The sequence below is a fragment of the Temnothorax longispinosus genome, chromosome 1 (assembly GCF_030848805.1).
Source record: "Temnothorax longispinosus isolate EJ_2023e chromosome 1, Tlon_JGU_v1, whole genome shotgun sequence".
In the NCBI taxonomy this organism is placed as follows: Eukaryota; Metazoa; Arthropoda; class Insecta; order Hymenoptera; family Formicidae; genus Temnothorax; species Temnothorax longispinosus.
The window spans coordinates 27490969-27510197 of NC_092358.1; the positions used below are offsets into that span (position 1 = coordinate 27490969).

General features: G+C 43.6%; 2 protein-coding genes across 3 annotated transcripts in view; one reads left to right on the top strand and one right to left on the bottom strand.

The window, feature by feature from the left end:
- The window catches only part of Agt (O-6-alkylguanine-DNA alkyltransferase), a 52107-nt gene that overhangs the window by 12135 nt on the left and 20743 nt on the right, over positions 1-19229 (top strand). The window lies entirely within an intron of this gene.
- Positions 1-19229, bottom strand: part of LOC139822485 (uncharacterized) — a 60203-nt gene that overhangs the window by 11036 nt on the left and 29938 nt on the right. For both annotated transcript variants that reach the window (XM_071794237.1, XM_071794247.1), the window contains exon 2: positions 7580-7805. In XM_071794237.1, coding sequence (XP_071650338.1) covers positions 7580-7805 — 226 coding nt within the window. The remainder of the gene's footprint in view (positions 1-7579; positions 7806-19229) is intronic.

The following is a 19229-nucleotide window of genomic DNA, read 5'->3' on the forward strand; positions in this document are numbered from 1 at the left end:
GAATGGAATTCTGTTATTTTCAAATTCGAGGTTTATATTTTTTCTCAATTTATAATCCAGGAATTATATATATTGAGGATTAATCATAATCGCAAAGGATATACGACCACAGTATGATATTCTATGTATGTAACATCCGTGCCGCGTCGGCTTGCGCGCCTATAATCGCAGGTGGAAACGCAACATTACTTGCGGAATTTACGCCGCGCCAATCCCGGGACCGTGGGGAAATTGGAAAATCAATAAGGGCTGAATTGCGGCCGGGGAAAAACTTAACTGTGGGGCATAACGACGACATATCCTGACGCCGTTAATATAGACTGTATCGTCCACAAGATGATGATAATCGCGCTTTAATAATTACGTTATTACAAAATTACATAAATAAAAAATAATGAAGTCTAAAAAACCATGAATAATGATACATTAAAAAATAAGTTAATTTATATCTGTAAAAATTGAAAATTACTGTCTCTTCATAAAAACACGATGCGACGCGAAGAAATGACATCTCTGCGAGACGCGCGCGTAGCAAACGACGCCGATGAGAGGCGGCATCGTAAAATGCTGATCTCCTATCAGCATTTTAATATTTGTGCTTCCTCTCCTTGAGATTTACGAATTTCTCACGAAATAAAGATACGCTGACATAAGATAGCACTAATAGCGGTATAATAACGACGCGATAGCGTCTCGATTAGAGTACTATTAGTACACTCGTGACGAGTCTCTCGTGATTTAACACTCGGCTTACCCTGGCGCAGGAAGTGGACAATGACAACTACAAAAAAGAAAAGAGAAAAGAAAAGGACAAAGACCTTCTTGTTCCGCGCGATGCCAACGATTCGGAGAAGCGACACGCGATATCTCGAGACCAAATTAGAGACGCGAGAGATCTCGCCGGAGAGCATGTTTTGAAAACTATAAAGTAGACATAAAAAATAACGATATGTCAAAACCTTTCTCGGTCGATTTTAAACTCTTCGAGCTATCTACAGCTGGAACTTGTCGCCGCACCATTAAGACATCGTGCATATCGCCGAAGTTGACCGAAAATATTGACTTTCGAAGAGATGGTATTTAAAGATAGATAAAAAGAAGAGCAAATAAAGTAAAGAAGAAAGAATGAGCGAGATAAAGGTTTACGTTGTGATCGTCTGAGAAAATTCGTTTTGTGGAAACGAGCAACTTTTGTGCAAGATTATAATGGGAACTAGTACGGGGGGGGGGGCAGAGAAAGGGGGGACACACATTTTATCATCGCGTCGCGCTATCATGGTCGCTATCTACTCGCTTTTCACACACGATTACGAAAATGACAGTGGTTGCGGAGGAGTCATTTGTTCAACAGTATCTAGCGTGTGTACCGTGTATTCGCGCAACGATAGCCGTCACAGTGAAGATGTGATTTAAATAATTGTGAGCTATTAGGGTAACCACATAGGCGCGCATCCGAAGGCGGATATTTGCGTTATAAAGGGTTACGCGACGTGGAATGTTGTTCAAAGTTCAGTGTTGCACGTAAAAACTAATATAATGATCCCATCTTAATTATATAATAGTCCTAACATCCATATTTCAAATTATCCTGACATACGTAATTTTGCATCTGTCAATGAATTTTCCTCTGCTCTTGTACACATCATACTTATTTTATATACGTGTACATATATATGTAAATTAATATAATGATCCTAATTTATATACATAATGAAGACCTGCTTTCCATATTTCAAATTATCCCGAGACCACAATTCTACATCCGTCAATGCATTTTCTTCCGCTCCTTATACGATATATTTATTTTCTTGCGGCTTTACACGAGCGCGAAAGATCTTACGCATTAACATAATAACGTTATAAGTATCTCGATCGATTTTCCGACCCAGTGAGCACAGAATAGCGCGCAATGACACCGGGATAAGAATCGACGCGGCTGCCGTGCCTCTCGATCGTCCCGTCCGCGCACGTGAGTTTACAACGTCGTCGCATACCTGCGCGTATATAATTGTACCTCCGAGGCAATAGCTGTCACGCCGATATTACGCAACCCTGTGGGAACGCGCCGGGCGTGCGGGCCCGTTTATCGTCGGTCGCGTGGTCACCGGACCTCCACCGTATACATGTATTAGGATCTCGTTCTCGCGCGAAGCGGCTCCGGGAGAGCATGGCAGCGGTCTCGGGAACCCTCCAGATATTATTCGCCAACTGGAATGTCACACGATAGCTTTTGCCCATACGCGGAGCAACTCACGCGCGCTCTGAATTCGGAGTATTCGCCGCGATACGCCCGTTCTAATGGTGTCGTTCTATTTCTCGCTCACTGGCACAGCTGCTGCGAATTGCTTAAGAATCGTTAAAGCAGGGAATCAGATGCGTAACGCGTTTATTTCCCGACCGGTTATTTTCACCGACATGCAGCAGACAGAGCAAATAATAAGATTTAAAAAATGCAAATTCTTCAGCTTCCTATGTCTTTAATTAATAGTAAAACGTTAGAGACACTTTATTTAAAAGAAATGTGTATTTTAAATTTATGTCGAGTATAAGTTTGCGCTGAAATTAATTTTCTTTTCCATCGACTTCTGTTTCATGCAACCGTGATATCTTTTATCTTTCACCTTTGCCTCCCCCCTTCGATGTAGTTACTTCTTATAATAGTGTCCGTCTTATCTCACGTTCCGGATCGGTTGGTTACTTATCAGGATAATAAGCTATACTTAGATTTCGCTATAAATAGCCTGCGGAACGTTATTAATTAACGCGCCACCGCTAACTTTTGTGTTCCGTAACGCGATCGAAGCGGCAGAATTTGCATAAAACGAATTACAATTCAGACCGCATGCAAATCCGGCCGCGCCGCGCCGTTCGCGAAACAAGTTTAAGACACAAGAGCGAAGGACGCGATAAACTCGGTCTTCCTTATCGTTTATTACTCGCTTCGGAAGCGTCTCGGTTTTACAGTCGTTTGTAACGCCGCACGTTATTTTGCACCGTCTATATCGAATTACGCACGATCGGAATTCACTCTCCGTGGAACTGTCATCCGACCGCGATATCCCACTGACCCGAAATGTAAATCGCGTATTGCACTCGAGTCGAATTTGCATAACGGCGCATGCACTGCACACGGCTGGTCTCACACGAGCGACAACAAATCGTCGCACGGACGAACTGTATACTACAAAAAAAAAAGAAAATGTAATTTCGCACGAAGAAACTGTTATTTAACATCCCATTGTGATAGCCGCATTAGAGGTGGCATTAAAAAGGCATTTCTCGCGGACAGTCGCGTCGTTTCTCTCGCGAGGTAGCTTTCCGAGCGAGTCCGTTTGTTGCAGTTTCATTAATGACCGATTCAATTGTCAACGGCGACGGAATCCGGGGGACCCCGCGCCACGCAATTAGAGTGACAAATGAGTCGCCGTGTGGTGCCAGCGCTGAGCGCGGCGCGAGGAACGTGTGCGACTCGTCGTCCTCTCGGCGCGGACACCCCAGAGGAGTGTTCGCTCGTCGCGTCGTCAACGACGCTCGGAGAACACGGAGGTTGGGATACATGGAAACTGGAGGAGAGGCCACACCACCTTCGGCTAGTCACTCCTCCGTCTTCACGGAGATTAATGGTGGAAGATGGTATGCAACGAAAGAGAGAGAGAGAGAGAGAGAGAGAGAGAGAGAGAGAGAGAGAGAGAGAGAGAGAGAGAGAGGAATGGGCCCTGTGTTCTATCCGATCGCTAAAGGTAGAGCCCGTTCAGCTCACACTAGAGACCCTATAGCTCACACGAGCTTACATCCCCGGCGACGATATATTCTCTTTCGATGCCGTTTCTTATAGGCATAGCGACTGTTATGCCGTGAAACACGCATAAGCGTACATTATACCGGACGCTTCACGAACGAACATCCATGAGTGTCCTTTTAACCGGAACATCATCTAGCTGTAAGATAATAAACGATTTTCGAAGAAAAGTCGCCTTCTCCCCTTCCTCGTGGAGAAACGACAAATTTTTGCAAATCTGGAAATAAATACAGAAAATAATAGGCTCTAAATTTTACCTTCTTGCTTCTCACAGATGTTATCTCGCTCGCTTTAATAAAGAGACAGTTCGTATTTACAGATGCACAGGATCTGTGATCTTAAAGTAAGATATAAGTAATTTTTGTGCGAAGTCATGCTTTAAATAACGCATCTCTCTTTCTCTCTCTCGCTCTCTCTCTTTCTCTCAATATTAACTATGCAAGCTGGATCTGCGGTATACCTTTATAGTGAAACCGATTAAGCGGACCAGCTCGCCGTTATATAATATTTCATCGCGCATTCGCTGGCGATTCTCGCGAGGAAATTGTTGCGGCGGATGCGAAATACGGCGATCCCACCAGGGAAATCATTACGGGCTACCGCGAGCTTAGAGAGACAATTTACGCGAATTCTGCATACCTACAGCTTTTACGCGCGTTGCTTGTCACGCCGGCAAGTTATTGCGCGCACCGCGATTATTGTTAATAGCTGCGGGCTGGTCGGCTATCCTCGCAGGACGCGCGTATAAACGTCGCCATCATTTAAATATACGCGTAACGACACTGCTCCGTAAAAGTCGCGGGAAGAGCCGCGCGATCGATTTAAGCGCGACGAAGGTGTAAAAATGCAGGGCAATTAAGCAGCGATCGAATCTCGAGCAATTAGCGAGTCGCCTCGGAGTGATACTAGTTTGTTGATTACAGTCATTTACATGTCATTTCCTTAGCAAATTTATGGCACTCTCTATTTGTGAATTTGTCCCTGCAATAAATCCTTCGGGAAAGATAATGCGATGCGTTCATTGGTGAATTACTTAACTAATTAGCGACAAATAGGAGATCGGATTTATGGTAATTATCGCACCGCGTCACATCGTGTCAAAATATATGACAATTATTGAAAGACAAACGATTTATTACGCTTGTTTTTATTTCATGTCTTTGTTTCTGTTCGATTCAATCTATGAGCTTAATTGCATCACGCTGAACGGAATCGAAATAAAAATTTTCCAGATTGTAAATGTAATAATAACAATGAGAAGTAACGAGACAATCGGAGATATGATTTCTCGGAATATGGCGCGATAGCTTGTTAACGATTCAACGTGAATCGCGAAGTATATGATCGTCTCTAGAGAAGAAGAAGAAGAAGAAGAAGAAGAAGAAGGGGTGGGCTCTCACGTGTATGCCAATTTATGCATACTTGGTCGGACAACACCCACATTGCTTCGTGGAGCGTTCAGATGTATCGGAGAGCTATCGATTGGCGCGACGAGGATCTCGGGCTTTGGATTTCTATGGTGAGACACAGTATTGAAATCATACAAAATCGAATTTTTTAAAAAGCGGGACAATTTTAAACTATTTCTTGCAATTCGTCTTTCCAAAATGCAGGATAACAATCAGAAAGTTGAAGAAACAGCTGTTATTTTATAATGATAAGTGGACAGAATAAAATAGATAAATACTATATTGCATTTTTACAGACCAATAAATATAAATTTTTTGCATTATGTGCTAATAAAAATAACGGGTTTTTTTGCGGAATAACGTTTAATTAATTTCATTCTGTCCGTTTATTGCAAAATGATAATTATTTAATTTCAGCAACTTTTCCCGATTATCACCTTGCATATAGACATGTACAAGATCTTGTTTAATTAAAGCACTCACGAATTGATAAGAAAGCGTAATAATTTTACAAAACTGCTCACAGATTCTTCGGATTTTGGTTTTTAGATCAAATTCAATACTTATTGTTAATAATCCAACAGTATTACAAGATACCTTTGGATAATGCCGAAAAGGGTACAATGTCGAAGCTACACCGATTTGGGGCGAGGAGAACGCACGTTTCGCCATTTCCTTTTCGTTTCATGGCTCTCGTCCTCTTTCTGAAATTAGCCCGGGCTCGCGCGCGATACGCGCGCGACACGAGTGTCTGCGTCTGGTGCCGTCTCAAGAGCCGGCTATTTTCGCTCCAGACGAGTCGTAGACGTCGCGGCATCCCCGGAGACACATCGGCAGGCTAATTTAACCTTAACTCCTTCATACCCTTTCCATTTCCCGTGACGACAATATCCCACTGTCGTCTTCGTCGGCGAATTTTTGCCTCTTTGGTAGAAAAAGCTCGTCCCTCCCTACGCGCGAACAATCCGTCGACATTCTACCGTCTAGACTTCGAGCGACTTATATAGAAATCGGTAAAAGTCACGCGTTTTTCTTACGACTCTAAATGTTTCGTCGAATTTCGGGTCTTAGCAAAAATTAGGTATTATTATTGCGCGCCATTGTTGTTATATATAATTTATGTATCTTAATAATTATGTAGGTATATCAGACTTATAGATCGAATTGTGAAATAATTCGCACTCTCGTAAAACTTTAAATTTAAAAATACATCGTATTTAAATATATTATAAGATTTAAAGTACCGTACATTTAAAGAAAAAGATTAGTTTCATAGGTATATTATATATATTATTATTATTTAAATGCGCATTCTTGAAATATGATAGCTACATAATTCGAAAATCTCACATATAATGTTAGCATTAGACACTCTTATAAGGTGATGCAACGCGCCAGAGCACTTCAGGTGTTAACAAGAATGCGAGAAGATTCTATACGAGCGAGATTTAACATAATTAGACACGCGCGTAGCGACGAGTACCGCATTTCTTTCAACACTGTTTCACACTGTGCCCCGTTAACTGCATTTACATGTGCGACAAGCGCCGTAGATATGACGGCATTCTAGTTGCAAGTGCATCGTTCTGTGAATACACCGTTACTCTTAATTGTGAGTCGAGTATATCTCGACTTACCTCGGTGCCGTCGCCCTCCGAACGTTCCGGCCAGCTCCGTTCTATCTCGTTGCCGGTAACTCAAAACTTTTGATATTTACGGCGCCGCGCTTTTGAACTTTTATGCGTCTGTAAACTTTCGCAACAACCGTTCACGGCTTTTAAGACTTTAACGCTTCAGCGTGGAGATTTTAACGCGTGAGGTTGATAAAGATGAAAAAAAAATACATCGCCTCATGCCACTCAAGCGATAATTCAGTTATACGGGGCGTGCGAAAAGGCGCAGAATCGAAGTTGTGAGAGCCGCAAATAAACTGAACGGTAAAATGCAGATAAAAAAGAAGTAATGCTGCTAAAGATAGTAATGGGAGGTAAAAGATAAATTATACATCAAATAATCAGAGATCGCCATTTATTGCATATTGCGAAAATTCAGTCATCTGATACTTGTGTAACTAAGTCTTAAATTAAACGTTTTTAAACGTTTACGCTCTTAAAGTCTGATATGTTAATTACATATCTCTCCCATGTTAAATAAAAAAAAAAGTTAAACTTTGCATCAAAGAAAAGTTCAATTTAAAAAAATACGCTCTTGCTACCCCCATTCTCACGATTTAATCACAGTTCCTGCATGTAGCGCAAAAGAACCGTTTGCGGACACGACTTCTCTAATCGCTCGCGTATTAAACGCTAACAAGTGGAACCGACACTTTCCTCGATGCAGGAAATGTCCGTGTTTCGTTGAGTTAACTGACCTGTCCATTAGCAGCACATTATCGCCGACCCTCTTGTGGCAGTAGCCCCACACCGGTATCGCGTTGAAGGTGATGTTAATGGTGGAATACTGAATGGGCTCGTTCGCCATGCCCTTTCCGCTCACCTGCGTCACGAATTCGCCCTGGAATTCCGCAGGAAAGTAACAGCCCACCATGAACTGAGGGTCGTAGCCTTGAAGGACCTCGCTCGTGATCACAGTGCCGTCTGAAAGGAAGAGGATGAGTCTCTATTAGAGCCTGGTTGTGCAAACTGCCGAGTTTTCGCGGAAGAGGCAAATGACGAGTCAGTCTTGACGAGAAAGATTTTATAATTTGTTACATTTCATTTATTTTGAACTTGTCAAAAATAAATCTTAAAGGAATTCTTGATTTTATCATTTTAATCACATAAAATATCATAAATTATGATTTTAAATATACATTCTCTTAGACTAATTATAAAAATATAATGTTTTTTAAAATTAAAACAATTATAAAAATACACCACAATATAGTGCTTTAAGTTGTAGATTGATTATCTACAAAGGCTGCATATTTATTAAAGCAAATTATTGTGGGATAAATGAACAATTAACCGAGTGAAATGTAACGAATTCTCGTGAATGATGAGGGGGCGTGGGAACGGCCTTAATACCGGCGGCATAACGGATTCCTCAATTAATTTTTATATCGTAGATGACCTTCAAACCGGAGCTACAAGTTCATAACGAGTCTCGTACGAACGCTTGAGTAAATAAAAAAATAAATCGTCCGTGACTATACAGCTGCATGCAGTCCACGACTGGTCACAAATAATGCTTCAAATCATTCCAGCGGCAAATTGACGTTAGACTGTGTCACGCGCATTTCAACATCGACAGGTGAAAGATAATCGAAAATTCTGCATTCAAACGCTGCATTTACGAAGGCACTTTCGATTACCACAATACTGATGATTTCTTTAAGGATAATAAACAGTTATGTTCAGTAAATATAGTCATAAAGCATTATCCCGAGGTGCTCGAAATAAAAAAAAAGAAACTCCTAGAAAATATTTTATGTTAAATCATTAAAATTGCAATCACGGATAATTACACGCGTGTTAAATTTAATTACGAGAAATTTAAATATACATATTGAAAGAACGATATCTAACAAAAACAACGCCGCGATGTAAAGAGTTGTGGCATGCAGTACTGTAACTACAACAAATTCGTGCTCTGCCACCCGCATGTCATGCATTCAGCAGCCCGTGAAAGGTCATTAACGTTACCACTAATTGTAAGTACTCCCGAGAGACAGGTGCAACGATGACAGGTGGGATCATCTGACATGGCGAATGCAAAGAATAATATTACTCGCTTCTTCCTTTTTATACGTGCAAAAGATACATAAGTTACATCTAATCCAACTAATGCGCCAGAAGACATAAAATTATATTCAAAAGTGTTAATTTCTATCATTTCTTCCCAGCGAATCTGAGAATTAAAAATACATATACACCTACTTTGTTCTCTTAATGTTCGAGCAATTTAAAAATTTCTCGCTTCCAAATAGCAAAATTTTATGGATTGAAGGTTTAATAAAATAATCGAGATTGCAGAAGAATCCGCCTTCCCACGACCTCAAAAATCTCGGTGCTCGCGAAAGTGTGTTTTGCGATGTCTCGCGACCTGTCTAGAGCACACCCGTGAAACACCACGGGGCGCTGATTGAAAAACAGTCGGTGTTACATTTGGTAGTCGAGCAAACCGTGTTGTGGTCGGTCGGTCAATTGGTGCGGCGCGGCGCGGCGGCCGCTCTTTCCACCGTCTTTCTCGTTACAACCAATGTTCGCGCAAAAAGCGCCAGGTAAATTACTTCACCCGGCGATCCGCAGCATAATGGAGGGCAAACCGCGATCGGAGCTCTCGCAGTCCGCGCCACGGTGATTATTAACGAGGACCATTGTGCGTATGCACGTTGCGTCCCCGTCCTTTGTGCGACTCGCTGAACCGCGAACGGCGCGAACATCCTTCGGTTCGCCCGATGGGCCGTGCAACATTGTAATAGGTGGCGGTTTGAAAAACCTGGTCGAAAAAGAAGACGAGAGATTCACGTACACGACGAATAAAACGTATCCATCCCGGTTATTATTGTCCCGCGGACTATAATTAACCCCCTCGCGCTAAACGATATCGCGCCGGCGAGAGATATTCCGCGCCCGAGGAAACGCATAGCGCGCGTATAACGCATAAGGCAAGCGATCTGCGCGCGCGTGCAAAAAGTGATTGGAGCGTGTCGCAAACGCGTAATCAAAGTGACAGTGTTTGTCAGAACGTGAAGTAGGTAGGAAATAGAAAGAGCCGCGTTGATTAAATAATTAAACGTTAGTCGACGCGCTGCGTAGGTAGAGCGAGCTTTAACGATGCAAACAGATAATAACAAACAGCCCCGTATTCCTTATTTAGCCTCAAGGAGGTGTGTTGCCACAACATTGCAGGATTTTCTTTTTTTTGAGATTTTTATATTAAATCATTAATTGCGCGATTGACGCAGAGGAATGATTGTAATTCAAAGCGAAACGTATTGCACAACTTTCTTGATTGTCGGAGTAAAACGAACCAAAAGAGCGCGCTCTTTAACTCTTTCTACAAGCGCCTAGATTCCGGATGTTATTAATTGGCCGATAGATAATTAACGTGATGGCATGAAAGCCTCGGGCGCGATGTATGCCGCGCGGCAAAAGAAACAAAAGGCAGACCGAATAAGAAACGGCGGCCGCGCTTATGTCCCTTTCATTAAGGGCCACGAACGACGGAAGTGGGATCAAGTTTTTCCCACAAACCCTCCTCGGCAGCATCTATACGCGTATACCTTTGTACACACGTGTTATTTCCCGGCGATCTGCGCGATTAATGCACTCGCAGCGATCAAGCGGCAATCGAGCGCTCGTCTCGATCCTTTTGCGGTTCTCCGTGATATTCTCGACGGAGAGTTCGCTAAAATTAGATCTTTTACAAAAAAGAAATTATCCCTCAAAAAATTGGAGCTGAACAGATCTACTTCTTGACCGGTGAATTATATTTCAGCAAAAGGATCTCTTCTAGAAATTCAGAGATTTACAAAAAGAAGCAACGTTGAAGTTAAAAGTTATCGCGAATTAAATCGAGTTACGCCTTTGCTAAGGAAACCTTAATAAAATTTCTTCCAGATTCCAGGGGAATTCTGCCCGGCCGATACATATACCGCCCAGCATAATAACGCTCGCATACGTAACATTAATTTATCTTGAAGCGTAATTTCCGCCTCTAATGGGCGCCATTAATATGACAGTAGGCTAGGCGGGGAGGAACTGAAGGAAGAAGGGCGAGAAAATCGGTGCGCGCAATCTCGATCGTATTCAATGTCTTCGCATGTTCAAGGGACGTATCCTCCGGGCGACGCGCGGCTCCGTTCCTCAGGGTTGCATTCCTCGCGCGTAACCGCCCGGCCGGCCAACGACGCGTTGCAATTACTCGAAAGACTTTTTGGTTCCGGTAGGGAGGCGTTTCTCTCATTCTTTCTCGCGTGTATGCGTCCGCGCTCCATCTTATCGCTCCTCTTCATCTGCATAAAGGACGATCAACTGCCCCTCTTACGTGACCTTCATTCCCCTGCTCCGCTCTGCAACCTTACTCGTTCTTCCCCCCCCCTTTCCTTTGAAACCACCGGTCAGTCGATCCTTAATCTTATACGCATCTCGCGACGATACCAGGTGCTCGCGTGCACAGCAGCCTCCCCCCTCGATACATCGGGATTATCGATGGACAGTGGGTAATCGATATCCCATTGCTCTCTTTACAGGTCCTCTCCAATCTTATCTAAAAACCGCGCGCACGTCGCATTATAATTAACGAGCGGGCGTCACGCATCGTCTACCCTTTTACGACGCTCGTGAGAAGTATACTTCGAGATACTCGCTTCCTTTTTTCGCGTCGGGAAAGCGCTGCTATTTGCATAATCCCGAGTAGTGGTGATCCAGTTCTCCATAATGATCGATTGCACAGCATCAATAATTAATAAAGCAGGTATCGCTATACAATTTTCTTAGAAAGGTTTTAGCTGAGATACGAGATAAAATTAAATTACACAGTTCCGCAAACGATAGTTTCTCCTTTGATTTAGATGTTGATTATGATTCTTAGGAGCGTGCTTAGGAGGATACCGTGCTCGACTTTCTCATCCGGGAATTATTTTTTTTACAATCGGTTATTATTATAGATATTTTAATTATTATTAACTCGCCTAATATTAGAATCTTTTTCGTTGAAACAAAAGTTTATTTAAGTTTAAGCGTGATTTTGCCATCTACGTATATATTTATTTCAAAGGCTAAATTAACAAAATTTTTATTTTTAATATTAAATAAGTCTATGATGCATTATTCCGAGTATTTTAATTGATCCAAATCGTATAGTTTTTTTCCTATAATAATGCAGGAAAAATCAGCAGTTTCGTTATAAAACTATCCAATAAAAGGTATACTTCAATTATAAGCAAGATCTTCTCAATTACGAACAAAATGGAGTACCGCTCGCTCGTCAATTCCATTCCCTTTTTCCCGTTCACCTGCCCTTCATCTTCGTCGTGATTACTAGAGATTTTCTTCAATCTTTCCTTCGATGCTGCGCGTTCCTTCGCCGAGCGATTTGAGTTCCATTTCGCGAATTGATACCAGGTGTTCACGTACAGGAGGGTCCTTATAATCCGTACCTCCTCGTGAATTCTTAATGAGCGCGAGAGGCTCGATATGCCGAGTGATCACAGTGGAAATTAGAGGCTTACGTCCAGAGAAGACGGGGACGCAACCATACATTATTTTAAGGAAGGGCTTGTCCCTCCGCGTTATCTCCACCTTTATTGACGATTCTCAGACCAAAAATTTGCAAGACGCGACTTTCTTTTCTAACTGCATTCCCTTTTTAAGTGATCTGCAGAAATCCACTCTGATCCACCTGATATTAACAATTTTATTATCCTATCCGTAACGAGTTATTACGTAATAACACAAAAGAGTACAATTATGCGAAGATTCCTTGGTGATGAAAATTTACTCGCGAAGCGAAATAAAATGCCCCTCGATGTCGCGAGTAATAAAATACGCTCGCGTTCAAGGGTTAAAAATTAACGATCGGAAGATTAGATCGGAGCGACTTGGCGCAAAGATTTCACGATCGTTTATCATGTATATCGAACGGATAAATCGACGACCGGGCGGCCTTAAACCTCTCACGTAATAGAAATCGACGAGGCTGAGACTAGATTATGAAATATTGGCGATCACCTTTACGCGTGAATCGGTGGTACCGTTTTTCCTAGCGCGCGGCGCGGGCGCGTTTCAATCGACAAGTTCGATCCTATCTCGGGATCTGCGTCGGTCTCGGACGCTCGGCTCGACTCGGCTCGGAAAAGAGAGAACGGTCTTCAAATTGCCCGCAAGATCTACCGGAGGATCGCTTTGCACTTTCCATGCATTAGATCGGGAGGTCAGACTTCAAAACCGTGCGAAAGGTGTGGCCCGGGTATATCGAGTGCGCACCGCTGTGGCTAAGATTGTTTAATAATGGCTCGAAACGCGAGGTGTGTACGTGTATGTATCCGTGTCGTTTGCTATCACAATTTCACGATGATTTATCGTAGCTGAGGTCTATCATTTCAAAGGCGTAATGATCGAAAGGCCCGCGGCGATGATATGCTAAGTCACATGAGGGAAAGTTGTATGAAACGTCGAATTTATTTACAAATGTGATTATATCGGAACTTCCGTATCTTTTTACGCGAATGGAATATTAAGAAGAATATCATGCCGAAATGCGATAAAATATAACTTTTTTCCTTAATCTCATTAATTCTATTATAATTTACATATATTATAAATCTTTCTCTGTAATAGCGTAATATTATAAATTATAAATTAATATTCATGCATTGTTATTTCAATATAATTTATAAATTTCTATTTCGGATTAATATATTAATAGTTTGTAGATTTAGAAAATAGAACACATTTTTTCATAGCGTTATAAAAATGCACAATAGCGAGAGCTCTACTCTGCGCTGTCATTAAATATCACATTCGCTCTTCCATTATACCGGTACAACACGTTTTGTATTTGCGTAGCGTCGGAAAGAACTAAGATTATGGTAAAACGATGCGGCGACCAGGTCACGTTCCACACTCCCACGTCTCGCGTCATTATCCGCGGCCGAAAGAAAGGCACACACATGCGAAAGAAGACGGGTTGAGCTTAGCTAACAATAAGTCTCTCGTTCTCGGTGACACAGCTTCGATAAATCCCCAGGCGCCGCCGGTTCCGCCGCATAATCGCGGCCCCGTTCCGCGCGGGGACGATTCGAGAAAGAGCGCATTCGGGCTAGGCCGGCACTCGCGCGCCGGCTGAGGACTTCAAAGCCGTGCGAAAGGTGTGGCACGGGGTCCCGGAGTTATGAGGCCTCTCGTGGTTCTCAGGAACCCGAGACCACCGAGTTCGGTCGTACATAATGCGTGGAGGAACGCGCGCGCGCGCGACGAGCAGGGACGAGCAGAGACGAGCGAGCGCGACGCGACGAGCGAAAGAGGCCGGGCGTTACGCCTTCTTCTCCTCTTTCTCCTCTTCATTCTCTTCTTCGTCTTCTTCGTCTTCGTCTTCTTCCTGTCTCGACTCTCGCGTCCAAAGCCTCCTCCCACATACCTGTCTCTGTTTGTCTTACCAACGACCGCTCGTCGATCAGCTGTATTTCGAGAACGCGAGAGCCTCTTTCACCGCTGCTGCCTGGAACGCGAGGCGTTCTAAGCATAATCTCTCGTTTGCGCGTGTCGGGCTGATCCGCGCCGAGCGAGCGAGAGACGTGTTAATCTTTGTGCCTCGGAAACCGGATCATGATTGATTTAACGGCCCTCCTCTTTCACAGCGTCGTTTGGACTGGATTATCATTCCAATTAAACTCATTGGTAAATATTTAACAGCGAATACCTTTCGCATTGTGTACACACACGATGGAAAGATAAAATTATCAAGGATCGCTCTCTCAGGGAGGCAGTTTTCTCATCTTGCGAGTTACAGTTGAAATTCTCAACTCTCAATTCCTAATTTCCGTACAATTGGCAAATGTATGAAAATAAATTCGAAATAATTTTCTGCGAGGACGCAATTACGAGACGCAAGTCATCCCTATAATTAAACGACGTTGAACAAGTATGATTCGTCGTTTCTTATCAAACAGTCGGAGATGAGACGTAATGAAGAATCTGTCTGAATAACGTCACGCTTATTTAGCAATGATAAAAGTAAGTGCCGCGTTCTCGTGATGCAAACCTGCGCGCGACAGGTTTTATTGTGTCTGGAAGATCTCCTATCAGGGCGTATTATCAAGGAAACGGTCGGACGGCGGGTTCGAGACGGTAAATTTCGCATCTGCGGCCGGATGACATCAGCGTCGAGGTTATCTCGACTGTAAGAATGTGCGGGTGCGAAATCTACGAAGCACATCGAGTCTCATGTTGGCTGGTCACCCGAGACTCGCTTCGCGCTACATCAAGATGCACGGGATAAGCGCGGCGTATGTACCGTGCAGCGAGATCAACTACCGTGATTCGCGACCCGTTAATGGGGTGGGCTCTGCACGCCTCGTTTGCTTAAGAAAGTACATGAATTCAGATACAGTTACTAATCGCTGGTCTGACGATGTCAGCGCGAGTCTTACGTTGAAGATATACTCCCGAGAGACTTCTGAATACTATACGCTAATGGGATGTCTAAGTGATTGCTTTGAGTCTGTCGTTATCAGAGCGAGGAATTTGCGACGTATCAGGATATTAAATCGCGTAACTTCTTTCAAACTTACCTTAGCAGATTTCGTGTCCGAGATAAAATTGCAAGTTTAGAACCGCGCAAAGTGGTATCTCCTGTGGCGTTCACTTTGTGAGCGCACGAAAGGAAACGCTCAACGTAACTCGATGCCTATACACGCAAAGTTAAACTTCGCAAATTTCGATAATAATATAATTTTTGCGCCCGCGATCCACGTTGTTTCGCGATAAACCAGGATTACGGACGACTCGTAAAAAAAAAATCGAAAGTCGCGCAAAACGGCCGTAACTAGTTTCCGAACACTTTTGAAGTCGAAGGGATCTCGGCGCGAGGCGGAGTAATTCGTGCGTGCATAATTCAGGCACATTCTCGTGCGCCCAAGTAGTTCGCCAAGTAGTAGGGAAACGCGATTATACGGGCGTGGAAAGGGAGAAGATGGTATGAATAATCGAAGTAAACCCCCCTAAAGGAGAAAGAGGAGAACTCCTCGCATTTACGTTTGTCATCTCGACTTGCGGTTATCGTTAAGGAGAAATGCTAAAGAGATCTACCAGCCGGTTGGTCACTCCCGTGTTGGTCACCTGAGCCCCTGACGAGTCCGTATCAAAGCTCTGCTCACAGATAAAGAGTTATGCATGTGCACACAAAGGTACAGCGCTTTCCGAAATCAGTTCCCGCATGGGGAGATAATCAAGAATTTCATTAAGTTTACATTTAAATTACAATCTGAGTTACGTGATGTAAAACATATAATTTAAGTATGCAATCGTAATGTAAAAAAATTTAGCATTACTTAAATCTTAACGTATCAAAAAATTTTTAAGAAAAAATTATAAATAAAACAGAGAAAAAAAGAAAGATAACACTTTTTTTCCTATTTTATTATATCTTTAAAGATATTCTCAGTTGTGTTTTCATCAAATGTTTAACCTGCGAACAAATGCTTTTGCAACACTCTGTACAATTCGCGTGCCTGTAGCCGAGCTCATACAAAAGAATCTCGAGTCGATGTTGCATGCCTGTTTACAAGGAGAGCCGCCCGAGTAAACCGATACCGGGCTGATAGAGAGGAACTCGAACATAAACCGCGTTACAAGCAAAAATAAATTGAAAGTAAAAGCGAGCAAGAAAAAGAGAGAGAGAGACCAAGGACCACCGATCGGGAAAAGCTCTTAATCGATCGCATACTTAGGCCTCGTATCGAAATCCAATAAATTACGATAATAATAACAAGCGCTGTATGCGTTAACATTTGCGCGAACGCGAATATACTCACATATACTTGCACAATGCTTGTATCTCCCAATACCTTTTTTCAAAACGAATTAGCATAAAAAGATCCTTTTCCATAATCAATTTTATTTTACAGTATAGTTACGCAATATTTTTATTATCAATGTATTTTTTGCTCCGTTTATAATTGTTTAATAAAATCGTGCAGATATCTGTTAGCTTCTCCAAAGTTTATAATAATACCTCCAATACACTTCCAGTACAGTTCAGTTTGATCTCTTCGCGAAATTGTTAAAAATAGATATTCAACCGAGAAAGGATCAAACGTGCGGACGAAAAGTCGGAAATTCCGTATCAAGAAATACTAAGCTCGAACTAACGCGTGGATGACCAACATGAATTATAAATCACGCCTTCTGCGCGCTCGCGTCAGAATTCATCCCGCGCGACTACGTCGTCCCTGTCGCCGTGGTTGTCGCTCGGCTTGCGTGACCAGAACGGCATCGCAGATGCTGCTACCTTCTGCGATACATAAACGAGCCCTTGGACGCGATAATGGGCTCGAATGGACGCGCAATGCACAGCTGGAAAGAGATGCACTCTGTGGTCGTAATAAATTATTCCCTACTCATCACGCTCGCCCTTGTCGATGGATGACAGATGGATACACCGGCGCGAACCGCTGCCGTCGTTTCGTTTGGACGATGGCCTCGTTCGTCTGTCGATGAAATTGCAGCTCGACGAGAGGAGGACGCGTATATACTCATATTTCAATCGGGCATTTCATTTTCTCTCGTTCCACCTCGCGTGCACGCATTCCACGTAACAGTGACAGTTAGTCAGATTTGTCGCTAATGACGCGTCTTACGTCGATGACGAGCGTCTCCTATAATGATATATTGATTTTTCTTTGTCTACAAAATATTATTTAATAGTTAAATCGGGCGTGTCCTCATCCGTCGCAAAGTCCTGCCGAAATGCACGCGGCATATGAGAAACTCCGAGTGCGTGCGACACGTGATTGAGGACCGGTACCAGATCATGGACCGGAATGGCAAGCGGCAAATTACCGCGAGGTAAATTCTCACGAGTGGTGCACGCCCCTCCTCACTCTCTATTGCGCTCTTTCTCTCTCTCTCTCTCTCTCTCTCTTTCTCTCACCCTTTCGAGCGCAAATGCGCAAACAGTGTAACAAAGTCGTAACGGCACTATTATCTGCTTAAAACCACACACGCAGACCGATTACGCGCCGGGTACCAGCACCTTCGTCACGCTATCTCGACGCCCTTATTTAAGGGAACGCCGACCCGCGGCCCGAGAGTGAGAGAGAGAGAGAGCGCTATATCCACGGTTAGTATCTACTGTACTAGCTCGCGCGCAACGCAGATATTTGCTATCTCCGCTGGAAAACGAGCGTTTCCGGCGGCGACGTCGGCGGAGGAGGTGCCTCGCCTTTTTCGTTCCGCGTCCTCTGTTTATCAAGCCATGGGAAACGTAACCTCGCGTATCTCGCTTTCCTTGCTCACGACGGAAGTCGGGCGGACGCGTCACCGGGTTTAAGAACCTCCGCGCGACGACCGCTCTTCGTCCTACGGCAAGGAGAGAGAAGCAAAGAGAGCGTCGTTCTCTTTGCGGAAAGATTATTACATCGTTAAAAGTTACAGTCGCGAAACTTGTCATAAAAACGTAAAAAACGATTGCCGCGCAAATTAGTATTATAAATATCCATAAAAATTGTTACAGTATAAAATTATTATATATCCACTTGATCTTTTTATCTCTTTACATAAAATATACATTCAAGGATAGAAAAAGTTGTGAGATCTTCTTAATGATTCCCCTTCTCCGATCGTAGCTGGTTGAATATACTTTTTTACACAAGTCCATATAGTTATGGCTGTTTCTCGCAGTACCGTTAAAAACCGTGCGGTGACATTTCCTACCATTTTAATCCAAGATAATTTGCGTCGCGGAAGCTGACACAATGCGAAAATTGCACGGCTAAGAGCGCGATGTAGATAAGGGCGATTGCGAATTCAAGAGGAGTCGCGGCGTTTTACGCGGGTTTCCGCGAAAGTGAGTCGTCCATCATCTTATCCAGTCATCAGATCGAGTGTACCGCGGAGGTGTGCTTTTGTAGTACTGTGGAAAAAAAAAAAACGCCGCGCCGCGGTGTAACGCTCGTCGAGAGAGGATAAGGTCTCCAACGCGCCGCGAGCGCGCGCTTCAGCTTCTGCCCTCTGCCTACTCGCCGTTTCTCGCCCACTCGCGCGAGACCTTTGGGAGGCGGAAGCGAGCTATTAGCAAGTCCGGCATCTTGTTCCGCCGCAATCGCGCGTTTCTTCGTAATCGCCCCCGAGATTTTTTCTTCTTACGTTCATTTGGCGATCAGCACCGACCGAGAGGCGCGATAGCGCGCCGGGATTTCTGAAGGTGGATCGTACGATCGCGCGCCGATTCGTCTCGGTTGGCCTTTTTCTTCAACCGAGTCTCATTTCCTGTCGTCCGTCCGAGAATTCCGAGAGCGGAAGAGATGACAAGATGAAGAACCGCGTATTCACCGCGCGATGGGAGAGCGCGCGGCG